The sequence below is a fragment of the Prinia subflava genome, chromosome 16 (assembly GCF_021018805.1).
Source record: "Prinia subflava isolate CZ2003 ecotype Zambia chromosome 16, Cam_Psub_1.2, whole genome shotgun sequence".
In the NCBI taxonomy this organism is placed as follows: domain Eukaryota; kingdom Metazoa; phylum Chordata; class Aves; order Passeriformes; family Cisticolidae; genus Prinia; species Prinia subflava.
The window spans coordinates 11,338,933-11,365,717 of NC_086262.1; the positions used below are offsets into that span (position 1 = coordinate 11,338,933).

The window sequence follows — 26,785 nt, forward strand, 5'->3', positions numbered from 1 at the left end:
TTGAATGTGCCCGGGGACCCTTTCGGGAATTAATGTAAATAAAGTTAATGGTCGATGATTAGAGAAACAATGGGAGGAAAGTTGCCGAGGGGGAAACTAAGTGTATTTAAGTTGGGTCTTTAGGTGGGCAAGTTTGTGAACCCAGCTAGAGACAAGGCTGCCAGGTCCTGTGTCTCTGGGGTCACCCTTGGCTCTACTTTTCCCGGGAGAACTTCGGTCAAGTAAGTTTGCTGTTCGTGGGGTTCGTATTGTTTTGTTTTTATTGTTTGAAATTGTTATAATTTGATTCTAAATTTTGTGATTTGGATGTTAATAAACCAAACTATTGAATTTGGCAATAAATTTGTCCTGGCGTTTATAACAGGCTGCAAGGTTCTCAGGGTGATTGCTGATGATGTGGACAGCCTTGGCTTCCCATCCGAAGGGTTTGCAGTTGTCTGTGAAGACAATAAGGACACCACAGGCTGTGTCTCAGGTTCACCCTTCCATTCAAGAGCCTCTTGCGTGAGATACAATAAAAACATAGACACTCCCATAAAAGAAACCTCCAGTACATCTCCACAGTGCACACTTTTTGTGCGTTTCTAGACACTTCTTGGGCTAGAGTTCAGACTGACAACAAGTGATTGAAAATAAATTTTCCTCTGTAACCAAGGGAGGGAATGTACACCTCACTGTAATGCTATTTTGGTTTTGCCAGCCACAGCAATGCAAGAAAACGCAGCATGTTCCCACAGAAAATTCTGGAGGAACACCAGGTTGGACCCGCCAAGGTTGCTTTCACTGCACAAAGGCCCATGCAGTGGGCTGGAGGCAGGGACTTGCTGTGTTCCTCCTCTTCATCGAGGTGTCACATCTGTGCCGACTCACCCTGCCCCCGGGCACAGCACAGCTTAGCAGCCTGGCACTGGGGCAGTGACAAAGTCCTCAGCACACTCTTTGTTCCTGCTGGGCTTCAGAGGACCACCTCCAGACCCCGCAGCTAATCCTTTCCTAGGAGATGTCTACCACAAATACAAGCAGCAGCAAATCCTATAAGCCCTTCACTGCTGGCTGGTTTGCTCCCAGCAACCAGGAAGGGAAATCCCTTCACCATTTCTGACCAGCTGACCCTGGGCATCCGGAGCCTCAAAGGTGCCTGCACTTTTTGGGGATTTTGACAAAGGGCTGCCAGGATCTTGGAGCTCCTGTGAGTCAGAGAAGCATTGGAGACACGTCTCATTTCTGGAGGCAGAGTTGGGTCCTTCAAAACACAGGGTTTGTTTATTCCCTTCCTGCCTGGCACAGAATGGAGCCTTTTTCTGCAGAAAAGAGGCGGAATTTAAGTACGGCTCTGCAGGGAGGGGAGGACAGGCGAGGCCAGGAAGGGTGTGAGACGGGGCCCCAAACCACACGCCCTGTGCAAGTGCCTTGGCGCCGGCTTGGGAGGAGAATCTCGGGCCGGGAGAGAGATCCATGATGCATTTTTGCCACCAGAAGGCAGCGGGGAGCTGCGGCTGGGAACAGCTGGTGTTCGCAGGACGGGCCCCAGGGAGGAGCAGCAGAAGGAGCTTCTCCCTCTGCTGACTGTAATCTGCCTCGTTACATTTCCCTCGTCCAGCCCCCTTGGCTGTCCTTAGGAAAGCACAGGAGAGTACAGAGTAGAGAGAAAGCAATTTTCGTATTATTTTCTTTGGAAAATAGACACGCATCAGACTTGCCTTGCCCTCCCATCTGCTGAAACCCTCCTGGGGTGAGCACAGGCGTGGACCCCGCCCCAGCATGGACCACCCCCCTAGAGCAGCTGCAGCACTGCTGTTGTTTTTGAAGAGGGAGCTAAATGTGCAAAATCCCTCTGCCCTGCAGCTCTGACCTATGACCCAGTGGTTCTTAGGGATACAGTGAGTGCACATGAAATCCTTGCTGGCTGGTTGCAGCCCCGTGGCCACAGAGCAGGTGTGCCATGGCCCTCCCCGTGGGCACTTGCTCCTCCGTACATCTCATACATGATGGGGAAGGAGCTGCTACTGGGAAGCGTTTTTCTTTCGGGGGAGTTGTTTCTCAGAAGCAAGTCCCTTCTGCATTACATTACAGAGCTCTCTGACTTACAGGGCTCTTGATAGCAATTTAATAGGTTGTCTCAGTTTTCCACGGGTGCCATCCACCAGAAGATGATGCTCTATAGCAAGGACAACTGAATAGGATGTATGTCTCACCTGGGCCATTCTGACAGCAGAGTATTTCAGCACCAATCTGCCTTCATCAGCAAGTGTTAGAGGTTCAATTTCTCAAGTTGGTGAGGCACGTCTACATCTGTGCTGTTCCTCAAAAAAACAATTCTGTTAATCCAGCAGAGATCAAACCATGTGTCTTTTACTTGATTTGCTTCCAGCTGGGACAGGCACCCAACACCAGCCATGGTACAGCCACATGAGCACGCGGGAGGAAGCCACATGGAGGTGGCATGCTGGTAAATTGAAAGAGGCTCAGTGTAAACCACATGCAAGATTTAAGTGAAAATGGTAGGGAAGTACAAAAAATAGGGGTCAAAAGACAGCATGCAGGGTACTGACCACATCTAATTCTGTCTTCCTTAAAAGAGGAGAGTGGTGAGGGTTTTCTCATCAGATACAGACAAAGACCCATTAAAATGGCTGAAATGTATGGTTTTTGTTATCCAGCTTCTTCAGCCTCAGCAGCTGATGATTGCAAGTGGGAGAGTGGCCAGTCTGGAGAGGTTACTGAGTTAAGTGCTGCTAATTCCTTGTTTATTGACTTCAGTACACTTGGATTAGGATGGGCCAGGGGTTCCAGGTGGTGGCCTTGTGCTGTTTACATGGCATGTCAGGAATGCAGCAACTCTACCATGATTTTGCTTGTTTTTCAGGGGCATGTGGTGGGGAAAGCAGAGAGCTGAGGGGAAGCATTGTGCTGAGGCCAGCCCAGTTAACCAAGGGTTGTGTCTGGCTCCAGATGCCTGGCTTCTTGTGCAGGGCTGGAGGAGTTCTTGTCCCCTGAAGCCAAAAGGCAAGTGGGATGTGGGTGGAGGGCTCCTGGGCAATCCTGGCCATGGGACCTCACTGTGCCCCAGAGCAATCACATGTTGTTATGGGAGAAGACCCTTCCTTTCTTCCTTTTTTCCTTCCTTCCTTCCTAGAGTCAGCCTGAACATCATCTTGCCCCTATTCCCCCTAAATAATAAACCTATTTACCTCTTTTCTTTCTCCCTGGGATATTCTGTGTTTTAATGGAATTCCAGTTGCCATTAATCACATCCAATCAATCTGTCAAAACGTAAGACATTCAGAAACTTGACCATTGAAAAATGATTGCTTTTTGCTTGGTTTGGGGGGTGGTGTTTGTTTTTTTGTTTTGTTGTGAGTTTGTGAGGGGGATTTGGTGGTTTTTTTGGGGGGGTTCTTGGGTTTTGGTTGGTTGGGATTTTTTTTTTCCTCAAAACAAACAACTGCTTCCAAACACACAAAGCTCAAGGCCTGAGCCAGACGGCCCCAGTGGTACAATGTAAGGTGGTACCGACTCAAGAGGTTATCATAGAGGAATTATCACAGAGCCATGAGCAGTTAGGGGAGAGCTGCCATTGCCAGAGTCAATCTCTGATCTTGTGAATCTGAAATGTGTGAGCTAAAGTGGAAAGACTGTTCCAGCACAACCTCTCTCTTTTGGTCTTGCTGCTAATCACACTCCCAGCTCCTGTCTGTGTCCTGGCTTTCAGAGAGCTGTGGGGATTGAGCATTTCCTTCTCTGCAAAAGGTTTTGGGCATTGCTGATGCCCTCAGGACCCAAGGTGTTGCCAGCCTCCTCCTGTTGCAGGCAAGTCTGCAGCTGTGTTTAAATCCAAAGGGTAACCTGGATTTCCCTAGTGAGGGAAGAACTCCTATTGCACACATTGCAACCATGCTTGGATACAAATGCCTCGAGTGTTAGACCCTCAGGGGGACACATTTCTGGCGATATATGAGGGCCACTCGAGCAACTCTACACCAGGTCCATGAAAGAACTGGCAGAAAGGAGCACAGTAGAAGCCAAATGGTATCCAGCAAACTGGTGCAATGCCTATGGGAGCCAGGAAAGCTGTGTACAACCATCAGGATTTCCCTACCTTATGTCCAGACTAAACCCGCACCTACTGTCTTGTCTCGGGTAACTTTGAATTTCTGGGTCCTAGAAATTGTCTGTAAAGTTCCTGTTCTCAGGGACACTTCCCAGCTTGTGCAAATGGTATCAGGTGGATAGACTGTTATCTTCCACCTCAGTATTGTGTCTGCCTTTCTCTTTCCATCCATCTGCGAGTGCTCTGTTACTGCTACTCTGTTGATGTTTTCTTCTATTTATCTGCTTCATCTTATTACAATTAATTTATAACATTTCTTACATTCATGTTTATTAGCTCTGAAAATTGCAGGATTTCATTATTTCCCTTTCAGATGATTATCCTCCCCCCATTGTGATGTTCATGCAACTTTTCCCATTCTTCTCTCAAGCATTGTCTCCAGAGATGTCTTTAGAACAAAATGTGTTTTCCATGGAAAGCATTCCAGGGCACATGGACATTGCTCTGTACAGAGATGTGAGTTTGCCTTCCCTCCTGCAGTTCAAAGTTTGAAAGAGCAAAAGTCAGTGTTCTGTCACTGGTTGTCTGCCTTGACTGCCTGCTCTCTGCCAGTGTGGTGTCCCTCCCGTCACGCTGACCTGCTGGATTTTCCACTCACTTCTTGCCAGTTTTCCAGAGGAGATGAGTCTGAAAAGATGTGCTACTAGTGCTTGAAATGCAAGGAGAACTCTAGCAATGTGGCAGTGCCCTGAGGGGATTAAGGAAGGAGGAACACTTTGGAGATCAAGTTAGAGGGAATTGAGAAAGTACCAGTGGAAAGCATATGAGGTTTCTGTCTGATAACACTTAGGGCAAGAAAGTTTCCCAAAATGGAATTACTCAGAATTCTAGTGCACTTATAAACTGAGTGTTGCCTCTCACCTCTGAGGTGTGCATATGCAGGCTCTGCCAGTCTCACCACTCTGCCTGATTTCTGCCTTTCCAACTGTACTGCCAAAGTCAGAGAATAACACACTTCCCGAGTGTTTGCCAGTGGGACAAAGCAAATCTGCTGCAATAAAGCCTGAACACACCAAAATGTTTTCCCTTGGCAATGTCATGTTTGCCATGTGGTATCTGCCATTCCCTTTCTTTCATCTTCCCTGCCCTGGCACTCCAGAGTCTAAAAATACCACCTTCTCAGCTGCCAAAGCAGTTAAATTTCCGTGCATATTTCTTCTGTTTCCTTTACTCATCCCTTTTGTTTTCCTTCTGGATCATCTCTCTCTTGTGTTCATTCTGTATTTCTTTTATCTGAGTTCAAACATCTCAAAAATCCCTGCATAGGGTATGCTTTTAGCAGATTCTTTTTTTTCTTTGTGACTTACATTACTCTGTTCTCAATGACAAAGCAGCACAGGCAGGACCCAGCTCCAAGGCTGCCTGCCTGTGCCATGATTCAGCAGGTTGTAAAAGGAAGGAATGGTTTCTTTTTTGGGAAAGGGTGGGAGAGAAAGGGGAAGCACGCGTGTGTGTGTGTGAATGTATATTTGACTTCCTGGTGCTTCTGTGATTTCAGCAGGAGTATTATGCTGTCCTGCAGTCATGCTGGAGTTAATAACCTGTTTCAAAAGAAAGGCTTGAAAGATATTTGGTGGAAATATGGGTTTGCCTAGATTGAGGAGGGCACTTGCTAAAATATATTGCTTTGTTACTCTTTAAAGTATTTTTCCATGTTTTTAGATTCTTCTTTAAGTATTTGATATCTCCTGTGCTGCCTCTGTTTCCCTGCCTGTCTGCATCTTCAGCTCAGTCCGGGTATGGCTCAACAGAGCAGTTTAAGAGCCAGCTTGGTGTTTTTCTGGAAAAATGTGTTTGATTCCAAACTTCAGTGCAAGCAGGGATTTGCTGATTTCATTTATGCTGAGCCTTATTTCTGAATGCTGGGGCCCTGCTTGCTTTGTCCTAACACGGTGGAATTTTCTCTGTGGGGAAACTTATACTGCTGACTCATTGCATCAACTCAAAACAGATTTATGTTTACAAAGGAAAAAAAAAACCACCCTTTTCTTTCTTACTTTTCCCTAGTAATATTGGATTTGTTATTCCTACAGAACACCTCCTATCTCCTGGAGCAGGCTGCAGCCCACAGACCACACAGGAGCTCGCTTTGAACTGGGTGCTTCACACACAGCTTTCTATTGAACTGTTCTCAGCTGGTGCAGCTCAGAGACAACTCAAAGGTGCTGGAACTTCCATGGCACCAGCAGCCTGTTCTCCTCACCGTGGGGCCGTGTTCCCTGCCCTCCCACACGGCTGTGCATGTGGTAGGACACAGAGATTCCTCAAGTTTAATCTTGATCTCGTTCATGTGGTCCCGTCAAATCCGGAATCTCCTAGAGCCTGTCTGTCCCATCGGCCCAGCAGGGACACTTATTTCTGTATTTCCCTGTGTTTCTTTACTGATTCAATGCACAAACGTTCTACATTTACACACATTTCACCTCTACAAAACTACTTTACTTTTATTGTCAAACTATAACACAGGTTAAAGGTTCCGGAATTGCACAAGTCCTTTGGGCAAGCAGCTGCTGAGCAGCACTGCCATGTTCCAAACACACTGCAGTTTGTGTCACTGTTCACTATTTTATTAAATCCTCGGCTTGAAATTGAGGAAAAAAACCCCATCGAATACAATGAATTTTCTGAATAGGCAACAAAACCTGAGCACCGTTTCTAAGGAACGAGAAGACATAAAGATGGCTTTGCTGCTTCACACAATGGTATTTTATGAGGCAGCGGGTGAGGGGCGTGAGGGGACGTGGGGGCGGGGGGAGGCGTGAGGCGCTGGCCCCGCCCCCTGCCGCCCCTTACCGCCCCCTACCGCCCGCAGTGCCCTCTCAGCCTCCGCAGCGCCCCTGGACCGAGACCCTCTGGGACCCCGCCCACATCCCAACGGCCTGGCGCGACCACCCAATCAGCCGGCACTTCCTGCAACCCCGCCGACCAATGACAGCGCTCCACGAAGGGCAGCGCCGTTGGGGGCGTGTTTAGAGGCGGGCCGCTGTTGAGCGACGGTGATTTCGGCCAGTCAGAGCGCAAGGCAGGCGGGTGGGCGGGCGGAGGAGCGCGCTTCCCGCCAATGGGGGAGGCTGAGCGCCGTGAGGCGGGGTGGGGCTGGCGCGCGGCAGATAGGCGGGCGGCGGCGGGCGCGCGGGCACGTGACGGAGGTGAGGGGAGCCCGGCGGCGGTGGCCGGGGCGGCGGAGGGTGAGTGTGTCCGTGTGTCCGTCCGTGCGTCCGTGCCCGTCCGTGCGTCCGTGCCCGTCCGTGCGTCCGTGCCCGTCCGTGCCCTCCCTCCACAGCCGCTGCCGCTCCGGAACATCGCGGCGGGGGAGCGGGGAACGGACCCGCCCGCAGCGTGAGGCGGTGGGGGAGCCGGGCCTGTCGCGGGGCGTGCGCCGGGTCGCTGCTGGGCCCCGGGGGGGTTGATGGGCGGCCCGATCCTGGGGGTGCGAGGAGGTGGGGAGCCCCCGGAGTGAGGGCGAGAGGGACGGCCTGGGAAGGCCTCTGCGGCCGGGGGCGGGCGCGGGGCTGCGGCGGTGCCGGGTCCCGCCCGGCACCCGCAGGGCTCGGAGCGGCCTGGGGGGAGCGGCGGCTCTTCTGGTAAGTTCTGTGAGCGCCGCTCCGGGCAGCGGCTGCTGCCAGGCCCGCGGGGTGGAACCGGGACGGAGGCGAGGATCGGACGTAGATGTGGGTAGCGCGTGGTTTAGGTTTTATCTGGCTACGTGTTCTAGTGTCGGAAATAATGTTGAACGTGCTCTCCATAAAGCCTCGCAAAGGGAGAACAGGAGGTGGGTGCGGAGCATGGCGTGGGCCTGGCTGGGGCTGTGCGAGGGGAAGGAGAAGCCTGTGGAAAGGGGGAGCTCAGGGCGCGGAGCTGGAGGCCCAACAGGTGAAGTGCAGGCAAAGAATCTGCAGCAGGAAGAATTTAAATCTGAAAATTAAAAGGAATTGAAATGGCTGCTTTGAATTTTGTCCCCCAAATTCGTTCGCATTGTCTGTCTTTAAAACAGTGTATAAATGACTTCTCATTTCTGGCTGAGAATTGCAGTGTGCTTTTAAACCAACAGAAATCCCCCCTTTGAATCAAAGCATGTACAGCACATTGCTTTCTTATCTGTACTGATTCTAAAGTGTGAACTTTCACATGCAGGTTTGTGTTTCAGAACTTTCTAGGCTGCTGAAAGAGAAATGCTGCAGGTGTTTTGGTTGTGGAAGGAAAGAGACGTATTAATGGTGGTAGTAATGGTAAAGACCTCAATATGATCAGTGTTAACATAATTAATGCTGCAGAGCTTCTGCAGATCATCGTGGAAAACTCTTTCTGGAACTTATTTAGAGCATGTTAGATGTCTTAAAACTGGTCTCTAGGCATGTAATGTATTTCTAAATGTAGTGTGTTTACTTAACGTCGTCAAGTAAGCATAGTTAGCACATGGGTTTTATGGGACGGTTTTGCACGTTGTGGTTTTGGTTGTTGGAAGTACTGCAGAGAGATAGCAGAACTATAATAATGTATGAGCTAATGCAGCTAAAATAATGGTTAAATATAGGTTGGTATATATATTACTCTAGGTTCATGCTGAGGAACCTGACTTCAAAGACCACCTTATTGTTAATTTGGCAGTATTTGATGGGCTTATGTAAAACACTTAATAAATTTAATAAATTTTATTAATTAATAAAATTAGGAAAAGATCTGAGTAAAACTTTGTGTTTGTATTAAGTTTTAGTATTTCTAGTTAAAAAAAAACATTATGAAGAAGATACTTGTACACATTACAGGCAGTATCACAAGTTGTGTATAATATGTAAACTGCTTTTTGGGATCAACTGCCCTCTTAGGAAGGGAATCTAGTATAAAATAGTAAGAAAGTTTTCAGCTTCCATCAGCTTACCCTCTCATGTGGTGTGCTGTAGTGCTTCCCCCTGAGTAAATGAATAAATCCTTTACAGAGAATACACTGAGACTTGTTCTTAGCTCTGCCTTTTACTTCCTTTTCTGGCCTTTGATTTTCTGCCGATGGTAGTAATCATGGTGGCAGCCTGTTCTTGCTGGAATCAGTTCTGTAGCAGGGCAAACTTGAACTGATTTCTAGGTGTGATGGTCTCAAAGATCTTGGGCTCCCTCCAGATCTGCCCCCACCTAATATAATATTCCTAGCAGCCCATCTGTTTTATGAGGTCAAAAAGCCTCACGGTTCTGTCTTTACCCTCCAAGGACTTCCAGTTCTGCGGGAAGGATATCTGTGCTGACAAACAGTATCTGCTTTTTGCTTCTGTACTGTATCTGCACTGTTGTACATTATTTTTAGAAACTGGCATATTTGAAATGCCTATTAAAAGCAAGCTTTGTTGCTTTCCCTTTTCACACCTAATCCATTGCCTGGTTTGTGCTCTCTACAACCCAAAGAGGAGGCAGCTTTTTCTGTAGGGTTCTCCAGGAGAGGGTTGGCTAATCCTTTCCTGGAGACTTCTTCCTCATGTAGAAGTGTATCTCAGCCACCCCTTACTGAAGAAAAAAAAAGGGGGTGTAGGAGGATAAACCACCACCATGGAGAGTTCTTCTCTCTCTTCTCTTGTTAATAAGGTGGTTTTCTTTAGCTTTGTCTGCTGTTCATTGAGTTATTATGTTAAAGGCAGAATCTTCACAATGCTGGAAGTTGTCCAATTGAAAAAGAGTATTTCAGGGGAAATGTATATACATGAACATAACTTTATTATATCCCCTTTTGAGAGATGCTGAGGCACTATTGGTTGTTGAAATTGTAGTATTTGGCCACTGAGTTTTCAGCTTCACCATGATGTCGGTCCCCCAAACCTGCCTGAGGACAGCTCAGGCAGATGCAGGTGACAGACCTGCACTGGGAACTGTGGCATTAAGCTGGCTCTGCTGCCAACAGCTTTATTTCCAATATCCTTGGCTACTTACTTTCACTGATACTGCTACAATCTTATTGCTTTTGCTGCTGGGTTGGCCTGGGGTATTGATTCAGGGTTAAAATAACATGGCAGAAGGACTTCGAGCCATCTTAAACCAGCAGCTGGTTCATCATGAGGCTGTGTAAACAGTTACCCTGGCACCGCAGAGGAGGCAGGATGTGGAAGGCAGAGGGATTGTGAGATGTAGAAGAGATTTCCTCTGCTCTTCAGTAGTTCTGACTTTAGGAAACTGATGCCCTACCAAGGGGGGTAACTAAGCCTTTGCTCAAAACCACAGAACTCATTTGAGAGGGAAAATGGATATCTGTGTCTCGGCCTTTCTGCTCTTGTCTCCTTGCAATTTTTTTTGTGTTGTGATGAATCATCTTTAAGTTTGACTTTAAATTTTTCTTCCCTAATTCTTGCCTTGCATGAAGCATTGTCCTTGTTTTCACTGGTGCGGTTCTGCTGTGAATACCACACTGAAATCTAGTGTTTGGAGCACAGCTAGCGGGTTTTGTTCTTCCTTTGCTTAAGCCACTCAGCTGAGACTTCAGGTACTGCTGAAATGGAAACCACTGATGCTCATCCAGTTAAATTGCCTAGGTGTAGTTTGTAGTGACTTAATTTCATAAGATCTATTTAGTCCGACTGTTAATTATTTTTAAAAAGAGTAAGTAGTAAACCAGATAGCCTGTAGCCATTCAAATGTAGTTATATATTCTGAAATATGCTGTATTAAGAACTGGCTTGATGAACCACTGAAATAGATTAGTAACCAAGGAGATGATTAAACTGGTTTTGCAGGCTCTGTTTGACCTGACAGGGAAGTTACTAAACAATATGTTCTGGAAGAGTGGTGACAGAGGACTTGAAGATCTCTCTGTGGGCAGTTTCACTCTCTTCCAGGGGACGAGAATATGTTAGGGAGAATGGTGACAACTGTCTGTTGTATGAGTGTTTCCAGTGTTGTGCCAATAATTAAGAAGAACTTTCTCCTTTATGCCCAGAGAAAGGAGAATTCTAAGTAAAAATTTATCTTTGAAGATGCATGACTTTCTTGAAAGCCTTGAACTCCAAAGGTAGCAATCACTTAGTCCTACATGTTAGGAGTGCTGCTTTTGGGGTAACATCCTGATTGTGTTTCTGAATCCCACTCCAGTTTGGTTTTGATTTTACTTTGTGAAAAAGTAAAGTCTGTATTGCAGATGTTCCAGGAGTCGGTTTCCAGCACTCTGCTATAGAGCTTCTAAATACTGGAGTAAAGTGTTTCAGCCTTTTGACAGTCAGGTGAACAGTGCTTAAATGTCAGCTCTGCAGTTTTCTTGGGTAGAAGCTTGCCACGGGTGTGTGCAGAGAGAGAATAAGCAATCTGTAGCACTGACAGTCTTAAACTTTGCAGTAGTTTTCCCTTCAATCTGAGCGGTGTGCCAATGTCTGTGACTGAAGACCTTATTAAAAAAAAAGTACATGGAGTTGTTATCTCTGACTTGAAACGTTGTTATGGTGAAAGTGATGGTTGCACTGAAGTAGAATGGAGACGTCAGAAGCTCTCACCTATTATGAAAATGTTCCTTTGTTAATGGCTTTCAGCAATTGCATGATCAGAAATACACCATCCTTCAGAAACCCTGCAGTTTAACCTGAAGAAGGGAGGTGCAGGCAGAGTGAAAAATGGCTAAGGATGGTAACTGCTTGGAAATTGGACACTTGTTTAAGGGAGAAGTCTGATTGTAATAGAATAGGTGAGAGTGTCTGAAGGTTAGACTGCTTTTGAGGTGACTAATTGAACACCTGTAGTTGCCAGCAACTTAAAGTTCCACTGAAAAATTGATTTATGGTTGTTTTCTATAAAACCTGAATTGCATCTCTCTCCCCCTCCCCTCCTCTTCTATTTAGGAATAACCTAATTTTCTAGGGCATAATTGTGTTTATGTTGTGTCCCTAAGGATTGTGTAAAGTGAATTTGAAATTTTTTCCTATTGCAGTACATCCATTATGGATAGAAGTAGCTTTTTAAATATAAAAAATGTGTGCTTCACTTAAATTGCTCTTCTGAGAACATAGTGCCTTTTTCTGTAATTTAGTCAGCTTTTTAGATTGTTTCAGGTTAAACTGAATAAGGAGTTTGGCGTGATAACTGGCAGTTGCAGGAGAAACTACCAGCCTGTACTCAAGGTATATGAATGGTAGCTTATGTTGAATTTGGGACTGATTTAATAGGTAGGAAGTGTCCTAAACAGCTTTTTGCAGGGATATAAACTTGTGACAACTGCTTGCCAATGACTGTAAAGAGGTAAGGACATGAAACTGGATTAGCTTGTCTTCAGACTTTTTTAGCTTTCTTGTTTTTTTTTGCGGGGGGTGACGCTTGCTTGGGAACTTGACCATAAAATACTTCTCCCTGAAAATGAGGTTCAGCAAGGCCTGAAATTCAGCCAGAGCATTAAATGATGAGTGTAGCAGGGTAGATACCTGTGGCTGTATCAGGGGCACAGATGTGCAGCAGCAGCAGACTTCTGCCCCTGCTGGGTGGTCCCTGGCAGAATTGTCTGGTTTCACTAAGATGCTTTGACAGAAGAATTACTGAGGCCCCATGCCTTTGCCACTTGGGTGTGAGCATTTACCAAAGTCCATTTGGTGCTGACAAATATTTTCAGAGGGTTGTAGTTGAGGTGGGATCGTGAAGTAGGTAATTATTACATATGGAGTCAGTACTGGCAGAAAGATTGTGGGGGATGACTTAATTCTTTCACCAAAACTTTCATGCTGGTTGGCTACTGGTGAGATTACTTAAAGGATTACTTGCATGCTAAACCATTAATACCCTTTGCACAAGGTTGGGAGGAGGGGTGCAGAAACTCTTTCCTTTTAGGAAAGGAGAGAATTGGCTTATTTTTAACCTTGGTATATTTTTAAGAGTAACATTGTCGTATCACTTTCCAAATCATGACATGCTCATTCTAGCTGCATAGTATAATTTGAAAGGAGCTATAAAACTGTATTATCTTCCTGAATTTGCCTCCATTTTAAAAATGCTTAGTGAGGTCCTCTTGGTGTATGGTAGGACAAAATGAAACCCTTTCCATGGAAAGGTGTTTTTGTGCCGTCTCATCCATGGTTGCTTCAGTTATGCAGGGCACATCCAGAGCTCTAAATACCATTTTTTCAGATGAAGTTTCATACTCTTGTTTCTGTACTGCTTTTATGCTGATGGGTACAAGTTTATTCGAAGAACGTGTTATCTGTGCAAGAAGAATTTGCAGCTCCAAGGGTACTGATGTCTGTTTGACTGTTTTCAGTCCTTGGTTTTTGTTCTGGCTCTCACACTAATATTAAGAGCTATGAGCTGTTTTGAGGTCCGAAACTGTTTTCAGTTTTGGCTGTACACTGTGCATTAAGCAAACAAGCTTTGCTCATATATAGCAGCCCTTGAAAGCTTTTGTCAGCTATTCCTTCTGGGATGATTGTCCTTTTGGCTCGGAGGTGTTTGGGTGCAGTTGCCTGAACTGAGTGGGGAGGTCTGTGCAGGATGGTCAAGGCCATCACTATTGTTGGAAAACTGGCTGCAATTGCATGTTGCTGTAGTGACAAACTGGACATGACCTCAGCTCAAGTCTTTAAAATACAATTTGGTTGTAGTTATAAAACTACAGTTTTAAAGTTTAGAAATCCTCTCTGTCATTAGAAGTAAGTTAAAGAATAATCTAAAAATGGTAGATCTAGTATGCAGCGTAGTTTTGGAATACTGGATAGTGCTGATAAGCCTTTGAGAATGTAAACTCTTTTAGTTGCCTAAACATGCTTTGGAAAGTTGAAAGTTTGTTTTCTAGTGTGATATTAAACCCCTACAGGCACTGTTAACTCTGCTTGAGTTATGTTTGAAAGTCTGCAGGGCTACAGTGTGAGGTAGGAGTATAAGGGAAGGAGGAGGGGATGTTTGGTTTTATACTTGTTTTCAAAAAAAATTCAGTCTCAGTTACGCCTCTGGTTTTGGAAGGAAAATTTGGAGTGGGATTCAAAGGAGAAAAGGTGAGTGAGGTGCAGGTTGTTGTTGTGAGGGTTTTGGGCAGATAAAACTGAGCAGCGTTCTAGGAGTGTTGTCTTTGGTATAAACCTAAAGATGCAGTGTTCTTGTCATTTTTCTAGGAAATGAGTCAATTTGCAACCCGTTTTATTTACAAGATATTTTAACCTACAGCTCGCCAATGTCTATGATGTTTTAGGTGTGACAATGTGCTGAACACCTTATGAATTAGTTTAAGTTTGATATTTTAATTCTGTAAGGCTTCAGCAGTTAACAGCTATTCTTTCTTTGGTCATCTTGTTAAATTAGAGATTGAAAGAAGGGAATTGAATCAAGTGGCAGTTTCCAGGAACTTCAACTGCTCATAGGCACCTGCCAGTAGTAACAATGACTGTTGGTAGTAATTCTGCAATAAAACCTGGGGAAGAGGTTTGATGATTGAAAATATTAGAGCTCTGCATTTGAAAGGACAAAAAATATATTGAACAGGAGATGAGGATTGATTACTCTGCAAAAATTACTATTTTTGAATAAAATAGAAAAATTTATTTCAGTTTCTGGACTGAATAGAAGCTTAAGTTCTTGCATGAGGTATTTGAAGCTCTTCATAAGCATGAAATCAATTTTGTTTTTAGGCTTCTACAGCCACATATGTTGTAGTGTTATGTACATGTCTGCTGTCCTGCTTGTGGGCTGTGGCAGTGTAAGAGCAAAACTATGATGCTCTGCAGCATGATCTGCAGAACATACACACGTGGTTCTCCACTCAGTTAATATCTGTTTGATATTAAATACTTAGCTTTATGTTGTGCTACTCCCCAGCTTTTAGAGCTGTCTCAGGCAGATGCAGTAAATAACACAGAGCTGGAGAGATAAGTTTGCACTTCACTTGTTGCCCTGGGCGCTGGGGTTTGTACCAGAAGCAGCAGCGTGTCGCTCTGTGTGCAGCGCTGGCTTGACCACTCTGCCGTGTCTCATTCAGAACATGGAGCTGAAATGGCTGCTGTGTGTGACCCTGCTGGCCCTCGGGATCCTCGCTGTCCAGGCACACGATATGGATGAAGACAATGATGCTGATGATGTAGTTGATATTGAGGATGACTTGGATGATGGTATTGAGGAGGTAGAAGAGTCAAAGTCTGAAACAAGCAGTCCTCCTCCAGCTCCAAAGGTTTGGCATAGAACTTCTTTTAACAATTGAATTGCTGCTTGTGTTTTGGTTCATGTGAGTCTGATCAGAGTTGTCTTTACTTTCTTAACCTTTAATATGTTGTAATGTTATTAAAGATGTTATCTGGGAGTAAGGCTTGGAGTTAAGGTTGGCTGCTTTGTCCCTGTTCTCATGTCCTACATGTTCTTCCAGAAGACTTAGCTCTAACCTGTGATGTGAGTATCAGGAGTTAATGCTAAAATTTCCAGCTAGATATATACTTGAGTTTTAGCTGCAGATGAGCACAACAACTTGGCACAAGCAGCAATATTTACGTAATTTCTGTGTTTATGTTTTAAGAATGCCCAGGTGAGCTGTATTTGAGTGTAGGAGGGGAGGGAGTGTGAGCTTTACATGCCTGTATTTCTGTATGATGAAGAATGTGTCTTGAAAGGTATATAAGTGCCCCCCTTTTCCTATAGGTTACTTACAGGCCCCCTGTCCCAACTGGTGAAGTGTATTTTGTGGAATCTTTTGATAAAGGAACTCTGGATGGGTGAGTATAATCTGAAGGCTCGTTTGGTACAAAAAATAATGTAAAGTCTCTGTGAAAGGCAATGAAACCCTCTCTGCTGAACTTGTGTTATTCGAAACTGAATCAAAGGGCCCCTGTTCAGTTGGGATTACAGTAATGACTTCTTGAGACTAGCTCTTCGAATGTTGAGTTAAACCAGTATTTCCTTAAGTTCTAGCAATAAAGGGCAGGTGAGGCCATTACATGTGGCTTTTTTACTTTCCTCAGGTGATGTGAGGATGCTAAGATGCTACTTCTGGGGTTTTTTACAGGAGTGAGGTACTTGCTCATGAGGCCAGAGTCCTGCCTTGGGGAGGGAAGTGGCAAACACAGAAAAGTTTGTGGGCTTGGGAACAGAACTGCTCAAGGGATCAAGATACTGGGGTGTAGTCATGACACAGCAAGGGCTGTCTTATCTTAAGGGCAGGATTTATAGAGCGTGTGTTGTGGGGGAAAATATGGTTTTCCAACCACTGGATGTCTGTGTTCTAGATGGATCCTTTCCAGAGCCAAGAAAGATGATACAGATGATGAGATTGCGAAATATGATGGTGAGTCCAACCCAGGTTTTGGATGATAAATGTTTCTGATGTTGTTTGTCATGTATGTGGTGCAAGTCTTTCTTTTCTGTTTCTCAGCTAAAATTACGTTTGCTGAAGAAAATGGGAGGAATATTTATATACCTGGTTAACAATATAAGATGTAGTTCTAATTTAAACAAAATATCCACTTGGAGATTTTAAAATAAATGAAGGTTTGGTCGATTTCTTCCCCAGGTAAATGGGAAGTCCAAGACATGAAGGAAACAAAGCTTCCAGGAGACAAAGGGCTTGTAATGGTAACCCGAGCCAAGCATCATGCAATTTCATCCAAACTTTCCAAGCCATTTGTGTTTGATACCAAACCCCTTATTGTACAGTAAGTAAAGAATAACTTGGTGTTCTGTTGATTCCTGGTGACATGATAGCAAGCTGAGGTTAATTCCATAACTGAGCTCTGATGACTGTGGATCTAGATGATACAAGATATTGTAACATATTATTATACTGTTTTGAGTAAGAGTAAAATAGTAACCCAGATTCCCAAAGTGGGGAGATAGTAACAGGCTGGGTCCTTCTGAAGCCTGGAAAAGGAAGAAGTCTCTGCAAACTGGACTTGGTAACCTGTCTTGTGGCTTCGTTTACTTGATTTAATTGTAGTAACAAGGTCAGGCAACTGACTTTTGTACAGTTAGTTGTGGAAGTCTTTGTCCTTTTGAACGAGCACTGGTCTGTAAGTAGGTCAGTGCACTTTCTTACACAGTAAAATGCCCCCTGTTTCTGAGGGGAAGTAAACAAGAGAGGTAAAGATTTGTTTCCTCCTTCCTGTGTCTTAGTTCATTTGCCATGGAAGATGAACACCTTACATAGCTCTGGTCACAAGTATTTTAGAAATATCTACTTGCATGTGTGTTAGACAAGCAAGTCAGAGGAAAAGCATAATTCAGTGAGAACAGTTGAATTGTGTGTTATTAGTGACATTATCAATTGTAAACAAAGAGTAAATTAATTTGTATTTGCACAAGATAATGAATTGGTGACTTTGCTTTGCACTGTTTGGTTTTGGCTCAAAATACAAGGCTAAAAATAAAGTCCAGTGGTCATCCACTCCAGCTGCTGGCATTGTGAGAGGATCAAGCATACTTAGCTTATTCCTGACAGATATTTTGCCTTTTTCTGGCTCCTGGGCATCCCTAATTATACTGTTGTATGCTTATAACCCTAAAGGGGCTTCTCCTAAAATCCAATTGTTTTTGCTTTGTAGTCTTGCAAATTGAGCTGTCTGTCTACTGTAGTAGTTGTGGGGAAGATAATTGGTTTGCCTCAATCTCTGTTGAAGTGTCATATACTGGAAAGCTTTTTCTTCCTCCTCTCTACTTCTAGGTCATTATCTTCTAGGCCAGCACTCAATTTCTTTAATCTTCTCTGTCTGGTTAATTCTTTTAAATCTTCAATTTTTTTAACTGTTTTCTCAGGTTCTTGTGAATATTTTATTAGTCCTTATATCTTTATATATCTATATGACTGTATCTTTAATATTCACTGGCTAAGTGATTTAAAGCAATCAACAGCAAAACAGCGTTACTGTTAATTTGTACTGAAAAAACTGTAATAGTGTATTACAAAAATATTTTTTCCTCGTGTATAACATGTGCTCTCCCCTCTTCTATCCAAAACTAAAATTAGATATGAAGTAAACTTCCAAAATGGAATAGAGTGTGGTGGTGCCTATGTGAAATTGCTCTCAAAAACCCCTGAGTTGAGCCTGGTGAGTAATGCTATTACTTTTGGGTATTAGCTGTGAAACAACTTGAAGTTTTTTCGTTTTGCTTCTTTCTGAAGAAACCCTTTTAGTGAAGGCAGTGGGGCCTGATTACCCAAGTACTTTGCATCCAGCATTTTCCCAGTGCTTTCAGTTGGAGAGGATAAGTACTGAAATGTGCCCCTTGAGTGGAAACTGAAGTTTTCTGATAGCTGAGCAGTTGTAGACCTTTGCCAAACTCTGCAGTACTTCAGATTTTCCTGAGTTCTAGAACAAAACAGGAGGTGCTTAGGAGAGTGGCCAGCTCCTAAGGCCTAAGAACTGCATTTTTTCTTCTCATTGAAGTGGTTTAGCCTGTTCAGATGAAGCTGAACGGGGTAACCTTGCATAGGCTCTTGTAGAAAACCACAGGTTTTTTTAGCCGTTTTCCTAAACTTCATAGCACATACCTTTTATGACTTGTTATCCATCCTTCTCCTTTCCTTCTGCATTCTCATTGTAGTTGTATTATTAATACAATTTCCAGACTATTAAAAAACTCCAAAGCAACCATGAACACCAAGAACACAACTTGGCTGCCTAATCAGCTTCATATGTGCATTGAATTTTCAGATAACATTAACAAGAACAAACAGACTTGCAGAGTTCCATGGTGATTATATCCAGTTAGACCTTAGATTGAGGCAGTACCCCAGGTCATAAGTGTACACTAAAAGCAGCTTGGCTTCACTTTTAGTGCTGCTTATCACTTTGTTCATAAGAAACTCAGTGGCCTTGCTAGTCTTTCATTATTGCCAGTAGCTGATACTTCTAATTGATAGCTTTTAAAATACTCTGTTGTAATGTAGAGATATACTTAAACATTGTGGATGTCACACCAATCTTTTGGATAACACTTGAATAGCTGGTGTTTTCCATGTGGAAAGTAGAGCCCAGAGCTATAAAATGAAATAGCTGGGATAGTTCTCAGCACTTTTTTTTTTTGTGGGGGGGAGGCTTATATGTGGCACATAAGCTTTAGTGTGGGGACTTCATGGGCTTGATATCCAAGTTGCAGAATAGTTTTAAATGAATTGGGAATTCTTATGCCAGACAATGACTTAGACTGTATTTCAAAATAATGGAGTGAAGTATTGCATTGTTTTTAAAGGATCAGTTCCATGACAAAACTCCCTATACAATAATGTTTGGTCCTGACAAATGTGGAGAGGACTACAAATTGCACTTCATCTTCCGGCACAAAAACCCAAAGACGGGCAAATACGAGGAGAAGCACGCAAAGCGCCCAGATGCAGATCTAAAGACTTACTTTACTGATAAGAAGACTCATCTTTATACTCTAGGTATGGTGACTGCTAACTATGCATATTAATAATTACTACATTTTGTGCACAGAAAGTTCCTAAAGTGAGTTAGATGAACTCACTAGGTGAATATTAGTGCCAATGCACCATAAAACTAAAAACCACGTGAAAGCTTCAAGTGCAAAATCTGATTGTCTATGCAAAGGCTTATTTCATCCTTCCAGGAAGTCTTGATTCATGTCAAAATGGTCATGTGACTTGAACTTAAAGGAGAACTGAATTTCAGGGCAGTTGTAAGCAACTTGAACTAAGTATATTTGAAATAATTATCAGCATATATAAACTGCCTGAATGCTGCCTCTGGGTATCATGGGATACACTAAGCTTTAGATGTAGAGGCATCGTGGTTTGGTTTAGTTTTGTTTGGGTTTTTTTCTGCTTTCATGTACCAGACAAACTCAAGAGTTCTTGAAATAGTGTCTGGTATATTAGCTATGATCAAAATCTTTCAGGAAGTATTTAGGAGTGTCTCTAGCTTTTCCTACTACAGAGACAGCAGTAGATGAAGAAGTGAGATTAAAATGCTGTTAGTCAGTAGTAGGAAGTCTTAATCTGGAGTAGAATATGAGTATTATACATTCTTACTACTAAAGCAATACTTACTATGCCAAAGTCAACTTGTTGTGGTAACTGCTAAATCACTCTACAAACCTCTGTGCTTTTAACACACGTAGGACTTCTGCCAGGAGTCTGCCTTCTCAGAGGGTGAAATGTTGTGCATCATAACTAGTTGCACTTTGGTGTAAGGAGAAAGGTTCTTAGCAGTTCTTTAAAGCAGTTGATGGGTAGGTGGTAGCTTGGGTTGTACAGTGGGGATGACTGATGCTTTATGACTCATGCCTTGTATTGTACATGGAATGACTACATCAACTTTTTTCCTTACAGTCTTGAATCCTGACAATAGTTTTGAGATACTGGTTGATCAAACAGTTGTCAACAGTGGGAATTTGCTCAATGATATGTCTCCTCCTGTGAATCCACCCCGAGAGATTGAGGACCCAAATGACCAGAAGCCTGAGGACTGGGATGAGAGACCAAAAATTCCAGACCCAGATGCTGTTAAACCAGATGACTGGTAAGGTGTTGGAAGGGTGGAATTGAGGGAGTCCTTAGCCCGATAATTTGATCCTGATCAAAATGTCTTTCTCGCATGACTTACAGAAGGTTTTGAGTCTCACCCTTGTAATCAAAACACTGTCAGTTTAGGCATCTTAACAGCACTTCAGTAGGCAAAGTCAGAGAAGTTCCACATCCTCTGGGAATTTCTGTTTAGAGCTCCCGTTCCTGTGTTGGCCACAGACAAAGATTTTACAGAAACACCTATTCTATCTGTTGCTTTTGTCCTTGGTGAGATCAAGGTATGATGAGAGAGATGAGCTGCGGAGGATATAACTGAAGGATCTTTGTAGTTGTTTGTGTAATGTATAGATAAGGTAACTGAAAAACCTCACTCCCTAAATCAGAAACCGATCCTGCCTTTCTGGCTTTGTACCTGTGCTTTGTGAATTGTAGGCTCAATTTCAAGCACAAAAGTGTTTTTGCAACTGCTGCTAAGAAGTGGCATTTGCTGTAATATGCCCCTTCTAGATGGTTTAAAAAAATTAGTAGTAGTACTTTGCAGTTGGCACCTTGATATGCCCTAAAGCACATATGGTTAGGATTGCCAGGCAATTCCTTTCTGAAATCACCCTGACAGAAGGGAACGTGGCTGGCTAGAGCAGGGGGCTTGTCCAGAGTCTGTAGAATCACACCTTGGGCTTAAGAGCCCTTACACATTGTGTATGATAACACATAATGCTCTGCCCTAAGGGATGAGGATGCTCCTGCAAAGATCGCGGATGAAAACGCTGTGAAACCAGAGGGCTGGCTGGATGATGAACCAGAATATGTAGCAGACCCTGATGCTGAGAAACCTGAAGATTGGTGAGTTTGCTGCCTGTTGCAAATGGCAGCAAATATTTATTGACTTTGGTACTGACGTTTGCAGTTTGTTGTTGAAGTTGCTTGCTGACAAAGTTGCTGTTCAGGCTATTTTTTTTTTCCCAAAAGTAGAAGGCAGTGGTTTGAGGACTTGTGTCCTGCATTCACCTCTGCATTTTTCAAATCTTCTGTGACTGTAAGCAGAATAGGGCAGGGATGTTCACCTTGAAGTAAAACCTGCTTGAAGGGGCAGTGGTGGAAGCTGTGCACAGAGATTTGTTGATTTTTCTGTGCTTCCCAGTTAGTCTTTGGAATCATTGTTCCTTCTGCAGTATATTTATCTACAGACCTATGCTATACAAAGTTTCAATATCTCCATTTAGTGGTAGGAATTTTGATTTTCCCAGAGATCAGACATTGTCTGAGCTTTATTCTGTATGAAGGCAAGGAGTGAACTTCAAAACCAAATTTGCCTTTTCAGGGATGAAGATATGGATGGTGAATGGGAGGCACCTCAGATTGCAAATCCCAAATGTGAGGCAGCTCCTGGCTGTGGTACCTGGCAGCGCCCCATGATTGACAATCCAAACTACAAAGGCAAATGGAAGCCTCCTATGATTGATAATGTGAACTATCAGGTTGGTGTTTTCATTGCTTAAACTGGCAGCCAATGCAGCATCTCTTACAAAAAGCAGAATGATTTAGATTCAGCAGATGTAATTAAAAATTCAAGTGCTGTCATGATTGTACTGTGTTTCCAGTGGACAGATTTGAAATGCTTTCTTGCCAGGCATCATTTCATTGTATTGATTCCCAAAGACTGATGAGTTGCACCTGTAGATATTATAATTAACTGCAATGGATTGTTGTATCTCTCCATCCATAATGGGCTGAAAACTAAAATTTGTCTTCTAGTAGATAAGGCTGCATGTCTTTTATCTTTTCTAGGGTATATGGAAACCTAGAAAGATCCCAAACCCCGATTTTTTTGAAGACTTGGAACCTTTCAAGATGACTCCTGTCAGTGCTGTGGGACTTGAGTTATGGTCCATGACATCTGACATCTTTTTTGACAACTTTATCATCTGTACTGATAGAGCTGTGGCTGATGATTGGGCCAGTGATGGATGGGGACTGAAGAAGGCAGCTGATGGTGCTGCAGAGGTGAGAGGGGAAGGTTTAATTGTGTGCTGTTGAGTGGAACAGTAGAAGCATCTCTGCTGTTCTCTCACAGCTTTTGTCAATATATGCCTGTATGTGCTAAGGCTGAGGGTTTTGCCAAACCAGATTGGAGCCTCAATTCATAATTACAGTATGTTAATGTAGGTAACTAAGAGTACTCACTGCTCTCTTCTAAGTTTTCGCTCTGATATTTGGACTATTTAGCCTAATTCTTAATTTGTAAGCTATGGGAAAAGTACCTGTGCAGATTAGCTTGATTTTTTTTTTTTGAGGTCTGAAATACAGTGTTTAAAGTTGAAGTAAATTCTATAGCTTAAACTTAGCTGCTCAGCTTGCTGTATGGGGTGGAATTTGACAGTTCTTTTGGTCTTACAGCCGGGTGTTGTGGGCCAGATGATGGCAGCTGCTGAAGAGCGTCCCTGGCTGTGGGTAGTCTACATCCTCACTGTGGCTTTGCCGGTGTTCCTTGTTGTCCTTTTCTGCTGTTCTGGGAAGGTAATGCATTTCCTCTGATAATTAGTCTCACGTTTAAAAGGAGGTTCGGTAAAGTGTGCCTGAATGTCACAAATGATCGCCTGGGTTTGTCACTGCCTTTCAGAAACAGCCAAGTGCTGCAGAATACAAGAAGACTGATGCTCCTCAGCCTGATGTGGTAGACGATGAGAAAGAAGAAGAAAAAGATAAAGGGGAAAAGGAAGAGGAGGAGGAAGATGAGGATGCAAATGAGGAAAAACTTGGTAGGTAAACTAGATAATCTTGAACAATGTTCTCCCTGATAAAATAAACCAGCAGGATTGGCAGATATGGAATAAAGCCAATGATGAACTGAAGATAACTGAGGAAAGAGAATGATTTTCTTTTTTTTTCCTCCCTTCATTTCCCCTTGAAGAGAAGCAGAAAGGTGATGCTGATCTAGGAAGTGCTAGTCAAGAGGAGGAAGAGGAGGAGGAAGACGATAGGAAACCTGCATCAGAGGTAAGAGTGCTTAATCTTTGAAGGAAGCTTGCACATTTTCTTTCATATGTTACGTAGAACAGGCCTTACTACAGTGTTAAAAGTTAACCTGGCTCAGGTCATGACCCTCCCTCCCAGTTCAGAACGCTGGAAAACTTAATTGTCTGAAGAACAGGAGTTTCTGTGGCTGACTTCAGCAGGCTTGGGCACTGCTGTAGAGCCTGCCTTGAGAGGGGAGTGAGACTGTTGGAAAGCATCTTCTTGAGGGAAAGGGCTTCTTCACCTTTGAGTGCAGTCAGGATGTGGCTTTAAGTGCTCCACACTGACACAATGGCTGACTCAAAAATGGGTGGAGTGTTGATAGAAGTTAAAGGATTCTCCCAGCAGAAGCTGTTGAGCACTCCCAACAAATAATGTACATCCACTGTAAAAACAAAGAATTTCCGTTTGCCACAAAGTACTTTCAACAGTAGGTCCTTTCAAAACTAATTTCTAATGTAGAAGTGAAAGTGGATTCTTCATAGATTTTCTCAAAATGATTATTAAGGGTATATTTAGGTTTTGTTTTATTTTATTGATGTTTACACAAATTACTTTCTTGCAGGAGGAGGAAACTGTGAATAGATCACCCAGAAACAGAAAGCCAAGGAAAGATTGAAAAAAGTCATAAGAACTTGATCTGTAATTTCTTTTTTTTTTGTTGTTGTTTTCAAACATGGTTCTGGGAGAGGACCTTGGACACCTTACATTGAAACTTGGACAAACCTCAAGATTTCACCATCCACAGGTTCCAGTCACACTATCCAATGTAATGGAGTGTCTAGCAGTAAAATATTTGCAATCATTTGTTCTAAAGAGCATCATTCCTGTAGAAAGAAAGCATTTAATATAATGGGCTGTGGATTTTGGAATGTAACATAACTAACCTTTTCATTTTTGGTTTAAAATATTCTTTTCTGTTAAGTAGATTGGTAGAATTTTTCTGGACTCAAACCTTGGCTTAATTTAATATATTAATTAGTGAAATATAACAATGAATCTTGAAAGTGCTAGGTGATAAAAATGCAGTTTTATAACTAGGTTTTTTTTACAAATATGTAAATTCCTAAATGCACCAATGTCTTTATACCCCTTAAAATTTGGTACCCCTTAAAGAAAAGTTGTCAATGCATTTGACAACGCCCCTGCCCTCAAAAGAAAAGACAACTGGGGGGATGTATGGGGAAACCAGTAGTGAAATTCTAACCAATCGACTTCATTCTTTTGGGGGGAGGGGAAAGAGGAAGAAGGGGTGGAAGGAAGGGGTTAGGCAGTCTATAGAATATATTCATACTGTGCATGGCTAAAGCCCTGTTAAATGTCAACAAATGATCTAGGATTTGGAGTGGGTCATCTTAATGTGGCGTTTAATCCTGCAGAGCTTGCAGACAACCAATTTTATTTGTTCTTGAACTCTTTTTGTGAAGCTGAGGGTTGCTGGAGAGGTGTGGTTAGGCTACTTCCCCCTTTGCCCTCTGTTCAGCCACCGATGTTTTCCTCTCTGTGACGATACAGCTCTTCCTGAGAGCAGCTTTGCCTCAGTTGCTGAAGCACCTCATGTTCAGCTCATTGTCAAGCTCAATTTCATAGCTAAGCCTACTCCTTTCCAGGGTCCAACACTGAATAAGACAGTGTCCCTTATCCTCTCACTGTTGTCACTGTATGTCTGCTGTAGAAATGGGGGAGGTAGGCAGGTGGACAAGGTGAACTGAGTATTTGTTAAGGAAACAAAAATCACAACCAAGATGTCAGTATTGTAGGTGGGGAAGGAGCATGTGGAATCTCTTAACTGGTATGTGAAACTGTTTTAAGTCCTTTTATCTGCTCTTCATGTAACAAATGCATTCTAAATTATATTGTGAATGTTAGGAAATTCCAAATCCAGCTGAATAAATTTTTTAAAAGTGTCGAGTCTGCCATACTGCACTGTTTCAAACACCTTTTTGTTTTTTTGTGGAATGCAGGTGAGCACTACAAGAGCATTACCTCTGAGGGTGAGATGGATGTAATTCATTACACTGTACCAAATATGTTGGCATTTGGATGTCTATATAGATAAAGTTTTGCCTTTGTTTAGAATGAAATTAAATGTCCTGAAATTATTCTTCTTGCACTGAACTTAAACACTCCAGTGTTGTTTGGTCATATGATAGGTATAGTATGTGGAATAATTCCCAGGGGTTGTGGGGGGAAGAGTGTTCCAATTACTTTGCAAACAATCTAACCAATTACTAAAAGACTTGTTTTGGGTTTGTTTGGTTTTTGTTTTTTGGGTTTTTTTTTGTAAAACACCTTTTGCTGCCTGTCCTTATGTTGTATCCCTTGGTTGTTGTGTTTGAAATATTAGTGATCACAAATGCATAACAGGATTTCTTGATCTCTCTGCAGTGTACAAATAAACTATTGTAAGCAAGATACTGGAAGTAATTTCAGACTTCTGTTGGGAGCTATTGCATGTTTAGAATGCCTTTGCCTGTTAAACACCTGGTCAATACTGCTCCTTATTGCAAAAATAGCTTATACTCTGACATGGAAAATGTCATAGCTTAAGCATTGCTACTAGCTTGTTCTCAGGACTGTATTTTTATCAAGGAGCAGCTGCTATTTATGACTCTCAGTCCTTTGAGATGAAGTATGTGTAAATGGTTTCAATTCAGCTAATGTTTTGAGCACAACATAAAAATCTAATCTAATTTTTTTTTATCTTAATATGCAAATTGCCTTAAACTCCCAAACAATCCCTGTGCATACATGTTCTTTCAAAGCATCAAAAGTGAACTTGAGATCTGCTATCAGCTTTTAAATAGCATTATATTAAAGCTACTTGTAAATCTACATTTGCTTCTGCTAAATCTCCTGAAAACGTCTCCTGTCTGCATGTTACGGCTTTTTTTGATACCATAGTGTATGCTTTAAATAATCACTACAATAAATGAAGACTTTCCAAAATGGATAGACAACTCAAGTTACTTTTTATCCTGCTTTTTGGCTTGGGTGCCTCAGTTTGACCTTAGAATTGCTCTTATTTTTAATAAGTCTTAGAGGGAAAAAATACAGCTACCTGCTTATCCTGAGTGCACGAAGCATAGCTGTGTTTTTTAGAGTGGTAAAGCTCCACCTGTCTGTAACCTGTGAACTATGCTTGGAACTGTTACAGATCCTTGAAGGTGCATTTGGGCCTTTTGTGTCTGTGCACTCAAGGGTGGCAGCTCTTGAAAAGGATGCTGAGCTTGATGTGCAGTGTCTTACAATGGTGGGGG

The 26,785-nt window shown here is 42.9% G+C and overlaps 1 protein-coding gene across 1 annotated transcript; it reads left to right on the plus strand.

The window, feature by feature from the left end:
- The first annotated feature begins 7,172 nt into the window (after window positions 1-7,172).
- Window positions 7,173-25,940, plus strand: CANX (calnexin). Its single transcript, XM_063413201.1, has 15 exons — window positions 7,173-7,299; window positions 15,024-15,212; window positions 15,674-15,747; window positions 16,258-16,316; window positions 16,542-16,683; window positions 17,991-18,072; window positions 19,217-19,409; window positions 20,316-20,505; window positions 21,240-21,353; window positions 21,832-21,988; window positions 22,299-22,514; window positions 22,908-23,027; window positions 23,131-23,269; window positions 23,422-23,507; window positions 24,091-25,940. The coding sequence occupies exons 2-15, from the start codon at window positions 15,027-15,029 to the stop codon at window positions 24,142-24,144; spliced, it is 1,812 nt and encodes a 603-aa protein (XP_063269271.1). The 5' UTR covers window positions 7,173-7,299; window positions 15,024-15,026; the 3' UTR covers window positions 24,145-25,940.
- Window positions 25,941-26,785: the final 845 nt, after the last annotated feature.

Excerpts from the sequence above, each read along its gene's own strand:
- CANX (XM_063413201.1), top strand. The coding sequence starts at position 15,027 with ATGGAGCTGAAATGGCTGCTGTGTGTGACCCTGCTGGCCCTCGGGATC. Across the intron at positions 16,684-17,990 it reads ACCAAACCCCTTATTGTACA|ATATGAAGTAAACTTCCAAA; the intron begins GTAAGTAAAGAA and ends AACTAAAATTAG. Across the intron at positions 22,515-22,907 it reads CAGCTGATGGTGCTGCAGAG|CCGGGTGTTGTGGGCCAGAT; the intron begins GTGAGAGGGGAA and ends TTGGTCTTACAG.